The 14,131-nt window shown below is 44.5% G+C and overlaps 1 protein-coding gene across 4 annotated transcripts in view; it reads right to left on the bottom strand.

The window, feature by feature from the left end:
* Positions 1-13,541, bottom strand: part of NEK5 (NIMA related kinase 5) — a 61,449-nt gene extending 47,908 nt beyond the window's left edge. Inside the window, exons 1-3 of one of the 4 annotated variants that reach the window (XM_040448332.1) lie at positions 13,126-13,541; positions 11,480-11,618; positions 3,334-3,430 (exon numbers count right to left, since the gene is read on the bottom strand). In XM_040448332.1, coding sequence (XP_040304266.1) covers positions 3,334-3,430; positions 11,480-11,596 — 214 coding nt within the window. In that variant the 5' untranslated portion in view covers positions 11,597-11,618; positions 13,126-13,541. The other 3 variants (XM_040448333.1, XM_040448331.1, XM_040448335.1) reach the window with 3 other exon arrangements.
* Between the last annotated feature and the right edge of the window lie 590 nt (positions 13,542-14,131).

The following is a 14,131-nucleotide window of genomic DNA, read 5'->3' as shown; positions in this document are numbered from 1 at the left end:
AGTCAGGGCTCTGCGTTCCTGGCACACCCAGCAAGCGCGTGTGAGATGCTCAGGGCCCATAGCAGATTGCCTCTCCCCAAAGCCTCCTGGCCAATCCTTTAACCCATCAGGCCTGCTCTTGCCTCCTGCCTTTGCAGTGGCTGTTGCCCTGTCCTAGGAAACTCTTCCCCAGAGTTTAGCATGGCTCTTCAAGTCTTTGCTCAAATGACTGCCTTATTCTAACTTGTTTCCTCACTCCTGCCTCACCCTATTTTATTTTGCCACAGCACTTATCACCTTCTAGTATACGACACAATGTGCTTATTAATTAAGTTAACATTTATTGTCCAACCCTCCCCACCCTTTCCCCTGGGCCTATAAAATTCCACAGTCGATAGCAGGCAGAATTCTAAGATGGCCCCAGTGCACACACCTTGTGGAATCCCTCCCCCAGAGTGAGGGTACAACCTGTAAATACGATGGGCTATCACTCCCATGGTTATGTCATGTCATACAGCGAAGGGGATCCCGCTGATATAACTGAAGTCAGTTGACTTTGAGTTAATAGAAAAGGAGATTTTACCGGTGGGCTTGACCTAAACACAGCATCCATCCAAATCTAAGTCTAGAGGTCAGAGACAGAGGAAGTGAGAGATTCCAAGGGAGAGAAGGCCTACAAAAGGGCAGCTGGCCTCTGGAAGCCCATACCCACCCCAGTGAAGTAGATGAATTCTGCCAGCACCGTGAATAAGCACGGAAGAGAATGCTGAGCCTCCGATGAGACAGCAGACCCAGTGGAGAGAGAGACCCTGAGCGGAGAATCCAGAGAACCAAACCCAGACCTGTGATCTAGAGAGGTTAGGAAAAGATAAATGGGTGTTGGTTCAAGCCACTGAATTTGTGGTCACTTGTTCTGTTACACAGCAACAGTGTGTAAACAACAGTGTGGGGGACACTGGCCAATTTTGTTCACCGATGATCCCTAAAACTTAGAACATGCCTAGCATATAACAGGCACTCTATAAATATTGACTGAAAGAATTTAAATGGAATTAACTTAGCTTCAGGAAAAATCTCACTACATCGCTTTATTAGTCATATGTTGTTTCAAACTTACAAAAACTTCATACTTTTTATAGGTAAACATTTACTGAACTAGAGCCATGGTTCTGTTCAGAGACAAGCTGTTGAGGGTAAACAAAGGCTTTATCTTGACTCTGAGCTGTCCCGGGCTACAAAGGGTTCTGTGGCTTTCAGATAAGCTCCGTGTTTCAAGTCCCAACAACCTGCAGGCAAACCCATTGTCCTCATTGCTCTAGTTTTCCTAAACACACACTTCAAAAACAAAAAGTAAAGCTGCCATAAGAAAGTTTAAGCTTACAATATAAACAGACTCAGTAGAGGTCATTTCTGCTGTACAAATGACCTCTGATTTTAAAACAGTATCTATGTCAACGGTCCTCAAATATCTACCTTGCATAAGGACATATTCCACTCTGTGAAAGTGGTCCAGTCCATGTACTCATTCAGCAATTGTATATGAAGCACCTACTATGTGTTAGATGCTGAGGATCCAGTGCTGAGAAAAGTATGCAATAGATCTACTGTCTTACAGGGACTATCTTACACCAATTCATACCTGTAAACACACACACACACACACACAAGTGCAGAGGTGCGGTGCAAGGTCAGGAAGGGGGCTCTGATGGGAACTGTGATCTCGGAGAAGGCCTGAGCATGAGCGTTAGCCAGACAGAGGGAGTAACAGCAATAACCCGAGGAATGAGGAAAAGATTGTCTTCCGGCTTGTTAGGAATCGATGAATAGAAATGTAGGGTACTTATTCAGTGGCTGCCCCTTAGAAGTTGTTCAAAATAACCCAACTCCCTGCTCAGATGTACTGCTCAAGTCCCAAGTAGAGCTCAGAAGAACCCTGTTCATACCCAAGAGTTGAAGAGGGCCACACTGAATGCAGAGGTTTTAATTTGTAAGAAACATGGGGCACCTGGGTGGCTCAGTCAGTTGAGCGTCCGACTTCCGCTCAGGTCATGATCTCACGGTTTGTAGGTTCGGGCCCCGCATCAGGCTCTGTGCTGACAAGCTCAGAGCCTACAGCCTGCTTCAGATTCTGTGTCTCCCTCTCTCTCTGCCCTCCCCCCCCTTTAAAAATAATAAATATTTTAAAAATTGTAAGAAACACAGTGCCCTACGCAGTGTAAAAGCTCAAACAGTAGGGACTATGTATATTTATTTACTGATGTTTACACCCCCTGAGGGTGCTTGAAGGCATGTAGGTAACATTCCTGCTCCATTAACTACTCAGCACGTGTGAACTGAAGCACCCACCAGAGTGCTGGGGGCTGGCACAGGGATGCTCCATGGTGAACCGTGTGCAGGCTTACACACACCTGACATACAGGATATGTGTTTATTGTCTGTCTCTTCCCCCTAGAATGGAGGCCCCATGAGGACAGGACCTTATGCCTGTTTTGTTCACTGTTATATTCCTGGCTCTCAGAACAACACCTGGCATCGAGGGCACTCAATAAAACTTTGTTAAGTGAGTGAATGGTCTTTGACCAATGCTCCTTTCGTGTTGTGTTTTGTATTTTTGCCTCTGGAGCCAAGTGGTGGATGAAGGCAGAAGAGATGTTGTATTCAGGCATCCACAGGAAGGGAATTGCTTCCTTAAAGTTTCTCCCCCTCTGCTTTGGCTGTTTGCTTGGCCACGGTGCCTGGCTGTTCGCCGCCTCTCTGTAAGAGGACTGGACAGCCCACCTGTTGCCCCAGCGCATGCAAGGACTCTCAGAGGCAGGATATCCATTCCTCATCACCATGTTATCGGGACTGCTGTGCCAACAAGACCGTGAGCTCAGAACGATCGTGAGAAACAGGCCACATCCTAGCAGGGCTCCGACGGTGATGGCGTGGTGGACCCTGTGCCTCGCTCTTTTCTCTGGCTCAGGAGAACAGCGTGCTCCGTACTTGGGCGGCTCCATCACCTGGGCCCCAGACTTAAGACCCTGCCCACTCACAGCCAACGTGCATTGTGAGACATACATGTGTATTACTGGAGGCCACAATCTAGGAGTTATTAGCATACCAATCATTAACTATTTGAGACAGTAAGAATCAAGGACAGGTAGGAAAACTTGAGCAAACTTGGAAAAGTCGTCTACGAAAACTCACTAGAGAAGAAGTAAAGTCAATGTCTCAAATGACCATTTAAGTAAACGGGAAAACGAGTCTGTTTAAGAAACCTAATTTATGCACGGTTCCCAGGAACGTACCTCTTATAGATGTCTACGTGACTACACTTTATTAAAACCCTGGAAGCACATTAGAAAGTCAAACCTTGAAACGAACTGAAGAAGGTTACGATGTTGGGATGCTTCATCTTTGCCAGGAGAACGACTTCTTTCGTTGATGCTTCTTTTTCTTGGGTGGGCATCTAAAGTATATTAAGAGAGAATAGTCTGTAGAGATAATGTGCTTTCGAGAACATGCTTTCTGCTCACTGTCATCTGAAATTCTTCAGAATTTCACTGGCTCCTAATTCCACTCTGAAACTGATCTACAGTGGCAGAAAATGACATCCCGAGAATTAGAGCAGATCTGTATCTAACCAATAGTTTATGACAATTGTAAACAAGAAAATAAATATTTCTGGTGAAGGTGTGCTGTCTTAAAGGTTCAGTTGTGGGGCGCCTGAGAGGCTCAGTCGGTTGAGAGTCCTACTTCAGCTCAGGTCATGACCTCACGGTTCATGGGTTCGAGCCCCGCGTCAGGCTCAGTGCTGACCGCTCAGAGCCTGGAGCCTGCTTCAGGTTCTGTGTCTCCCTCTCTCTCTGCCTCTCCCCTGCTTGTGCTCTGTCTCTTTCTATCTCAAAAATAAATAAACATTAAAAAAAAAAAAGGTTCAGTTGCATTGGTGGCATTGTGTTAATTATTCAGGCATCTAGAGGAAACTTATTGGAATATTTATCTTTCAGCAGCAATGACATCCTTTATAAAAATGCAATATTCCAGCAGCAATCACTACTGAGAAGAATCAAATGAAATCTTAAGAAGAAGGTCATATATCACATCAATCAGACCAGTAAAATTCTATGTTAAGATGACAACATTTTTCACTTGCAAATAAAAACTGTCTCTTGTGACTTCATTTCTGATCTGATGTACTTTCTTACTATTCAATATATCATCTACTGACCAGTATTTTTCGATGGTGTTGGTGTCAGCGGCAGCGGCCACCCTTCGCTTTCACCTCCACTTCCTCCTTCTCAACATTTTGCCATCATTTCCACCCTGGCTTCTGGCCTCTGCAGGTCCCTGCTTCCTCTCCACTGCTCCCTCTGTAATGTTCTTCGACACTGGCCCACACTTGATGTGGGAGTTCCCAAATTTCTCATCCTCATTGAGATTTAAGGATTTTGTAAAAATTAACGTTCTCGATCCCAGCCTGACTGCCTCCTACCTGTGCGCCCTTCAGCAAGGCCTTTGAATCTTCTCAGCTTCAGTTCCTTCCACCCCAATTAAACTGCACAGCTGGTGCAAATGAGCTTCAAAAACAAAAGGAACTGGGGCACCTGGGTGGCTCAGTTGGTTAAGCATCCGACTTCAGCACAGGTAATCCCGTGGTTCGTGGGTTTGAGCCCCGTGTTGGGCTCTGCACTGACAGCGTGAAGCCTGCTTGGGATTCTCTCTCACCCTCTCTCTCTGCCCCTTTCCCGCTCTCTCTCTCTCTCTCTCTCGGGGGCCCCCCCCCCCCCCCGCACAAAAAAAAAAAAAAAAAAAAAAAAAGAAACTGAAGTATTCTTACCAGGTTGATAGACTTGGCTATTCAACTACTTTAACTGCTATTTTTCAAAAGAACATTATACACAAAATCAAAAGGCAAATGCAGGTAGGTCACTGCATTTTGATGGTTAGGTAAAAATATTGGCAATGTATGTGACAAATAGTTCTGTATTTACAATATATAAAGGAGTCCCGGCAAATTAACAAGAAAAGAAAGGCAAATCTGCCAATAGAAATAGGGCAAAATACACGAATGGGAAACTCACAAAAACTAAACAAAAATGACTGATAAAGAGAAAAGAAAAGATTCAACCTCACTCCATAATCAAAAGAGCAAGGATGAAAACAAAACTTGATATCATGCATGTCTCATCAAAAACATGGTCAAAGACAAAAAGAATTTTAGTACACGGGGTTATCCAAACAGCAGCAAAACGGCACTCGTAGACTTCTGGTGTTAAGTATATGAACTGGTAAAATTTTTCTGGGAAGGAGGTGTTATAAGATGTACTAAGAGACTTTAAAAATGCTCCAGGTTCTGACTTAGTAATTCTTCCAGAAATTTATCCAAAGAAAATAATCAGAAACGTGCTTCAGCATTCTCCTATGACAACCTTCATCACCATGTTTTACTATTAGTTTTTTATTTCTTTAATTTTAGTTTTTAAGTTGATTTTGTTTATTTTGAGAGAGACAGAGACAGTGCGAGTGGGGGAGGGGCAGAGAGAGCAAGAGAGAGAGAGAGAATCCCAGGCAGCCCCGATGAGGGGCTTGAACCCACAAAACCGCAAGATCATCACCTGAGCCAAAACCAAGAGCCCAACTCTCAACTGACTGAGCAGGCACTCTTATTATTAGTGTTTTAATTACTATCATAATACACACTTGTGATTTTTAAAAATATCTGAAGCCAGACAGAAGTGAGCACAATGGAAATGAAACTTCCCCTTGTCCACAACCCCACTCATTCCACGAATTCTTATGCTGTAGGAGTAATTGCTGTTAATTGCTAAACCTTTCTATAAATCTTTTAATTTTATTTTTTTAAGTTTATTTATTTATTTTGACAGAGTACACAGGAGAGAGAGAGAGAGAGAGAGAGAATCCCAGGCAGGCTCCACAACATCAGTGCAGAGCCTGATGCAGGACTTGAACTCATGAACTGTGAGATCATGACCAGAGCAGAAACCAAGAGCCAGACACTTAACTGACTGAGCCACCCAGGCTAAACCTTTTTATTTAATGCACATATAGGTAAACACACATACATAGTCTGTTTAATAAAAATGACTCATATTAGGGGAGCCTGGGTGGCTCAGTCAGATAAGCGCGTGACTCTTGATTTTGGCGCAGGTCATGAGCTCACGGTTTGTGGGTTTGAGCCCCACATCAGGTTCTGTGCTGACAGCTTGGAACCTGGAGCTTTCTTTGCACTGTGTGTCTCCCTCTCTCTCTGTACCCCATCCCCCTACTTGTGCTCTGTCTCTGTCTCTCAAAATTAAATAAAAACATTTTTAAAAATAAAAAAAAAAAAATAGCCCAGAGATGGGGTGCCTGGGTGGCTCAGTTGGTTAGGCGTCCAACTTTTGATTTCAGCTCAGGACATGGTCTCTGGGTTTGTGAGTTTGAGCCCTGCATCAGGCTGTGTGCTGACAGCTCAGAGGCTGCTTGGGATTCTCTCTTTCCTTCTGTCTCCCCCAGCTCACATTTTATCATTTTAGAGATAAATAATCTCTAAAAAAAAAATTAAAATAGCCTGGAGAGAAATTCACCATAATGTTAATAGTGATTAAGAGAAAGGTTATAAAAGATTTTTATTTTCCTCTAAGTGGTCTTAATTTCCCCTTCGGTTCTTTTCAAAAATTTTTACAATGAACATTTTTATTTTATAATCAAGAAAATATACAACACATATTTGGAAGCAAGAATCAAAAGAATAATGCGGCTGGCCGGCTCAGTTAAGAAAGCATGCGACTCTTGACCTCAGGGTTGATCTCAGGAGTTCAAGCCCCACCTCGGGCATAGAGCTTACTTTAAAAAAAAAAAAAAAAAAAGAATCAAAATAATATGCTTGGTAATAGTAGGATGATAAGAGAAAAAATATTAGATTTTTGGTACCTATAAGAAAATGAGCAATTCACGTTCTGGCGTTTAGAGTTTACTGTGTGGAGAGGCATTGGAGATGTGAAAAGAAACATAGATTTCTTTAGCTGAGAAGTGATGAAAAACTACATTAGGGTAGAAAAGGGAGAAAGAAGTAATACGTGTTAATACTGGGACACAGGCATTGCTAGGCAAATTTAATAACAGAAAGACATACGAAAAAGCAAGAAGGACGAGGCCTAACATAACATTCTCCCTAGTGATGGCATGGATACCGGGGTGGTTCATGAGAAAAAGGATGAAAGAAAATCAGTTCTGTATTAGAAAAATATGGTCAATTTTTTATTATGTATACTAAAGAATGGGAGAGATGCTATGAACTGCATTAATATACATTGTTAAAGAGGGTTCACCTCCCAAATAGTTTCTTCTTTACTTAGAATTAAAATGGTGTTATAATCCCTAAGTATGTACCAGCTTAACAGTAGAATTAGAAGGCCTGAAAGTATCTATCAATTGAATCATTTATGCAATAACAATGTACTGAACACCTACCAGTGCTGTGTGGAATACCAAGATGAATAAAGCCTGGATTCTGCCTGCACAGAAAACACAGTCTAATAAGGGGGAGAAGGCATAGACGCACACACAAACCAGCCAAAGCACATCAGAGTAGAAGGCAATCAGCACATAACAACATGATGGATAAAAAGCTATGGAGTTTACAGAGAGAGATTATTTTGAGTCGGAAGGTCCTGGAAGGTTTCCTGGAGCTCAGCCCTAAACAAGTGGGATCTTGATGTTTGGAGATGGGCAAAGACTTTCTTGAAAGGAAGAGCCCCATGGGTGAGCACCGAGGCTAGGGTGCAAAGGGTTTGCATGCGGGGGAGGGATAATGGACATGGAATGTGGGAACAAATCAGCGAGAGTGTCAAAACTCATCTGAAGAGTGAAAGAATATAAAAGTACAGTATAATCCCACATTCCACCTACATGATAGCAATCCAGGACATCTTCCTTTTACGTATGTGAATATATGTGTGTGTGTATAAATACTGAGACGGAGAGAGAGATAATATGTACTTTTACGAAGATTGCCTTATTGTGCACATACTGTTTTCCCAATAAGCCGAAGCCATGACATTTCTCACGTCAATATTTCACCTACAACATGATTTCTTTTTTTTTTTTTTTCCAACGTTTATTTATTTTTGGGACAGAGAGGGACAGAGCATGAACGGGGGAGGGGCAGAGAGAGAGAGACACACAGAATCGGAAACAGGCTCCAGGCTCTGAGCCATCAGCCCAGAGCCCGACGCGGGGCTCGAACTCACGGACCGTGAGATCGTGACCTGGCTAAAGTCGGACGCTTAACCGACTGCGCCACCCAGGCGCCCCAACAACATGATTTCTAAGAACTGCTTTGTTTTTCCTAAATTATGTAACCAATCCCCAGCTGTTGGACATTTAAGTTGCTTTCTAACTGTACATCTCTGAAGATTTCCCTTTGAATAAACCCCCAGAAGCCGGTGTACTAGATCCTAGGATGTATACTTTTTTCTTTTCCTTTTTGAAGGGACGCCCAGGTGGCTCAGTAGGTTAAGCAACCGACTTTGGCTTAGGTCATGATCTCATGGCCTGTGAGTTTGAGCCCCATGCCGGGTTCTATGCTGAGAGCTCAGAGCCTGAAGCCTGATTCAGATTCTGTGTCTTCGTCTTCTTCTCTGCCTCTCTTCTGCTCATACTCTGTCTCTCTCTCTCTCCCTCTCAAAAATAAATAACATTAAAAAAATTCAAAATGAAGACAGCTTTCCTGCTTATACAAATAATACAATTCATGGGGCACCTGGGTGGCTCAGTCAGTTGAGCATCTGACTTCAGCCTAGGTCATGATCTCCCTGTTCCCAACCAAGTTCGAGCCCTGTGTTGGGCTCTATGCTGACAGCTCAGAGCCTGGAGCCTACTTCGGATTCTGTGTCTCCCTCTCTCTCTCTGCCCCTCCCCCACGCATGCCCCTCCCCTCTCAAAAACAAATAAACGTTAAAAAATTTTTTTAAATTCTGACACTGCAGAAAGGAATGGTGGGGGTGAAATCCCATCACTCAGCAATAATCAGTTAGTGTGTGTGTGTAACATTAACAGTACATACGCACACACACACATACACACAAGTGCTGGTGGCCTGATTTTGTTTTCATCATCACAACATATTGCGGACCTATAACACAAACACAGCATGGATCCTTCCAAGGCTTTGATACACAGAGTTCTCTTCATTGTGATACCAATTTACCTTCCTCCCAGTAGAGGGAGACAGTGCCCACTTCCTCCACTTTCAAATTCCTTCTAATCCTTCCCAAATGTATACGCAAAGAGTGAAATTGTTTGACTTCTATTTCTTAGTTTACTAAGGAGTAAGTATGATTACTTCTTCAGTTATGGGTTTTTTTCTTTTTATTCATTTACGAAAGGCTAGCACCGTTAGGTCAATACTTGGCAAATATTTTTGGCATTCTGTCAACTTTGAATTTATTCGTGGTGGGTTTTGTCATACAGAAGTTTGATGTTTTTATGCAGTCAAAGATGACAATGCATCTAGCCATCTTTTCCTTTATGACTTCTGTCTACGGGAAGGTCTGTGGACATGACTGGAGCATTATCAAAATGTTGCTGGAGCCGTGACAAAGCTACTGGGTAACCCAGGGAATTGGTGAAAGGAGTAAGACAAACTCGAGGGAGAGAAAGAGCCAACGGCATTTAGCAAGTAATTGGATGTGGAGAGAGAAAAAACTCAGAGATGACTCCAGTCTTGAGCCTCGGTATCACAAGGACACTAATGTCATGAGCACAGTGTGGCACAGAGCAGATGAAATGCAGAACCAGGGTTATGGAAGGTATCAGCGTTGGACAGAGAGTTGTAAGTGTGGCCTGCAACCTGGTGAGGTCTGCAGTGAGGCAATGGCCCAGGGAAAGAGAAGAGTGTCAGCAAAGGACAGATGGTTGGGACAGATAGAGGATGAGAAAACAGGAGGCCTGAGAAAGAGCAGTCAGATAAATGAGAGAGTGTTAGCAGAACAATGTTGCAGAAGGAAACTCTGACAGGCCTCTAGAATAATAGGACACTTGTGGAAGTATGCCACCGGAGCCATGAAAAGGGACTTATATTGGTAAACAAAGCATTCTCCCTGAGGCTAACCATCTACACCAGAGCTTTCTTTCTTTCGTTTGTTTATTTATTTTGAGAGAGAGAGAGAGAGAGAGAGAAAGCATGAGTCAAGGAGAGGCAGAGAGAGGGGGAGAGAATCCCAAGCAGGCTCCACACTGTAAACGCAGAGCCCGACGCAGGGCTCGAACCCACTAACTGTGAGATCATGATCTGAGCCGAAGTCAGATGCTTAACTGACTGAGCCACTCAGGCGCCCCTGAGTTTTATACAGCAAACTTACATCAGAGCTTTCACGTACGTTTGGGAAGTCCTTTTTTCTTTGCAACTTTTAAGAACTGTGGTAAAGTATATAGAACATAAATATACACCATTTTAAATGAGAAATTCAGTGGAATTAAGTACGCTCACACTGTGCAACTTATGAAGCCCATTTTGCACACATCTGGGGATTTTGCTTTTGTTTTTTTTTTGAAGATTTTATTTTTAAGTAATCTCTACACCCAACGTGGGGCTCGAACTTATAACAGTCACATGCTTTACCGACTGAGCAACTGAGCCAGCCAGAAGCCCCATTTTGCAGACATTTTGTATGGAAGGTCTTCTGCTACCCTCAATCATAAATCCTCCAGAAGACAACCAACAACACTTGCCTTAAAATTAATTCTAGCATGTGATGGGCATTGTTGTCCCAACCTTTGAAATGCACACATCACTAGAGAGGGTGACACAAATGCTGAGAGGAATTCCACAAAAATGATTCCTTTTCAATGAAATATATTTCATTAGTCTCCAAAATCGTTAAGCTAACAAAAGTACATTGTTTTCCTCCATTCATTCAATGCATTCAATAAATGTTTTTGAGTGCCTATCATGTGCCAGGCACTGTCCTACATGCTGAAGGAGACAGACAATAAACGCATGAAGAAATAAGTGAGCAAAGTAATTCCTGATTATAAACGCCATTCAGAAAATGGGGAAGTGTAATAAGGAGTGATTGAGGGTGTGTTGCTACCTCAGTTGGCACGTTTAGGGAAAGAGTCTTTGTGGAGGGGACCCGATGATGGAGATACAGCCAGAGGAAGAGGACCACCCTGTGGCCAAACAGAAAAGTCAAGCAATAGAGCAGAAGAAATCTCACAGACCTTGCAGGCCACCCTCAAGTGCCACAGGAGCCAGATGCTATAATCTTATTTTTCTTTTCCTCTTTTTCCCTCCCCTCCCCACTCTCCTTTCCTTTTTCTAATAAAATCATTGGTTGCTGTTTGGACCACGGACTTAGGAGTTTGAGTAAACCAGTTAACTGAGGCTTAAAGTTCATACTATGAAAACAAACAAGCAAAAAAAAAAAAAGTGTTTCCTTTTCATACCCAATTAAAAGCCAGTTGAATGTAATACTGAAAATGAACAGGAATGTGAACTTCTTCAGTTTACCTTTGCAAAATCGATCTCCTTTATAACACAGTGCTTGCTATCCGACGTCCTTTTAGCCAAGAATGCTTTCCCGAAGGCACCTTCCCCAATGGCCTTAATCACATCATATTTATCCATTGTCTCGAATGCACGGTGGCTCCTGAAATCAGAGCGATGAAATTTTATCACACACTGTTCATAAAGTCACAAAATTGATCACTCAACGTAAAAGAACTTATTTTGCTAAAATTTTCCTACCAACCTCACCGAGACAGTCAAATAACTTTCCTTGTGGCCACAGGAGACAACCAAAGTGAAACTGCTTTTTGGTAGAATCTCAGGTCAGACTCAGCTTTGATACAGTGTAGTGTTGTGATCTTCGGGAAGTCACTTAATCTCTGAAAACTTCACTTTCCCAATTCCTAAAATGGAAATAACAATTCCCATATGTGCAAGATTGTTCTGAGAATCAAAGATACACCACCTCGGGTCTTGGCATCTCTATAAAGCAGGAATGTCTTTAAGGCTCGCGCAGTTTTACAGTTCGGCCCTTCTCACCGGGGACGTGCTGCCCCCTAGGGGACATCTTGGGAATTTGTGGATGTTTTCTTGTGCTTGGCAGAGTTGGAGAAGCACTCTGGCATTTAGAAGTGGCTTGGGCCTCAGATACTAATGTCCTGCGATGCGAGGAACAGTCCTGAAGATAAAGGATTATCCTGCGGCCTTACAACCTTAGCAAATCCCCACACACATTCAGGTGCGTGGAAAAATCCGTTTATAATTACCTGCGGCTAGAACCAAATTCCATTTTACATGTAAATATAGATTTTTTTTGTTTTGCAGTTTTAACGAACACTGAATTTTCGAGGAATGCAACTGCGTGTAAATCAAGGCTTGACTGCACTTTTTGTTTAGAAAATTACCGAGAACCGTGCCCCGGTGGGGAAAATCACGCCCCCGCTGGCCGCGCTCCTCCTGGTAGCCGAAACCTAATAGCGGGCGGCAGTCACCGTCAGGTGCCTCCCTGCCCAGGTGCGGGCACTTGGCTACTTCACGACGTCTTCAAGTGTGGACTAACCAAGCATTTGCAGACTGAAATGCAGACTTTGTTGTAAACGGTTCCCTTGCGTTTGCTCTTTATACTGCAATTAGGGCATCATGCCCACTTTTAAAACTTGCGTGAGCAGGCAGGTTATGTTCTCGATAATTTGTGTCAGGGTAGGAAGGGGGACAACTGCGTGGGTGGCATGGGGCTGGGAACCAGCTCCGCTGCCAGGGGAGGCCTGAGACACCCGAGGATCGGGTTTTGAGGAAGGTGGCTGGGGAATCGGAACTCGAGGGCACCAGCCCCGTACCTGAGAGACGGCGACCCACCGCCCAGACAGCACCAGTGGGTGGAAGCCCCCAGCTCTCGGGACAAGCCTTCTCCCTTAGAAGCACCCCGGGAGGCGGCCGCCGGGTGGGCGGCCGAGCTTGCGCCGAGTTTGCGCGCTGGCCGGAGCGCGGCGTGTCGCCCGTTGCCACGGAGACTGACGCGGGCCCAGGACTTCGGATGGCTCCCCTGCAGACCCTATCTACCCCGCAGGGGCTCGTCCCTTTCCCTGCGGCTCCCGGAGCTCCGGGGACAGCTCGGGATTAGGATCCGGGGCGTCCCGCCCGCAGCATACCTGTTCAGCCGATTCCGCAGGTTGGGAAGCGTCCCGGGGGAATCTGGGTCCCCGGACCGCCGCGCTTCCGGACCGCCGGGGCGGAGCCGCCCGGGAAAACGCAGGCGGGGCTCCGGGAGCAAGCTGCGAGAGGAGGGGTCTACGCAGTCCACCCAGAAGTTGGGTCCAGGGCCAGGGAGTTTGGAGTTACTTTGTCGTAGGTCGGGACTCCAGTGCCTATCCCAGCACACAAGCACACCGCGCCTCTTTCTTGCGTACCAGATGGTTTGCGGTTTTTGATATTTATCTCTGTTTGCAACAACCCAGCAAGGTTGTGGTCTCCCAGTTTTAAGAATCAGCTAAATTGAGACAAGGAGAGTTTTTTGTGCAAGGTCTCAAATACCGTCAAGAGATGGAGACTGTTTTGTCTACAGCTGGTGGCCTCCATGGGGGTTCTTTTTTTTTTTTTTAAGTTTTTTTTTTTTCAACGTTTATTTATTTTTGGGACAGAGAGAGAGAGAGCATGAACGGGCGAGGGGCAGAGAGAGAGGGAGACACAGAATCGGAAACAGGCTCCAGGCTCTGAGCCATCAGCCCAGAGCCTGACGCGGGGCTCGAACTCACGGACTGCGAGATCGTGACCTGGCTGAAGTCGGACGCCCAACCGACTGCGCCACCCAGGCGCCCCCTCCATGGGGGTTCTTTTACAAAACTGGATGCCGCCCTGAGGCCTGCAAACAGGCCCCCTCCTCCTCCTCCCCATTCCCCACTCCCAATTGCACACCAAGCTGCTGTCTAAAACGTTTCATTACATGTCTAAGTAGTTGAAAAGGATGTAATTTCCAGCAATTATAAATATTGACACAAGTAAGACATATCCAAAGGAATCTAAAAACAGCAATTTGAAACCAACAATCATTTTTTTTAAGTAAGCTTCTTTTGAGAATCACAAAGTGTACATCATTTCTTTCTCTCCTTAAACTCATATCCCCATAGGTAATGTTTTCCTGCTTCAAAGTTATATTGA

Source organism: Herpailurus yagouaroundi, unplaced genomic scaffold (genome assembly GCF_014898765.1).
Source record: "Herpailurus yagouaroundi ecotype Mexico unplaced genomic scaffold, PumYag 197, whole genome shotgun sequence".
In the NCBI taxonomy this organism is placed as follows: domain Eukaryota; kingdom Metazoa; phylum Chordata; class Mammalia; order Carnivora; family Felidae; genus Herpailurus; species Herpailurus yagouaroundi.
This window is presented reverse-complemented; position numbering and strand designations above follow the sequence as displayed.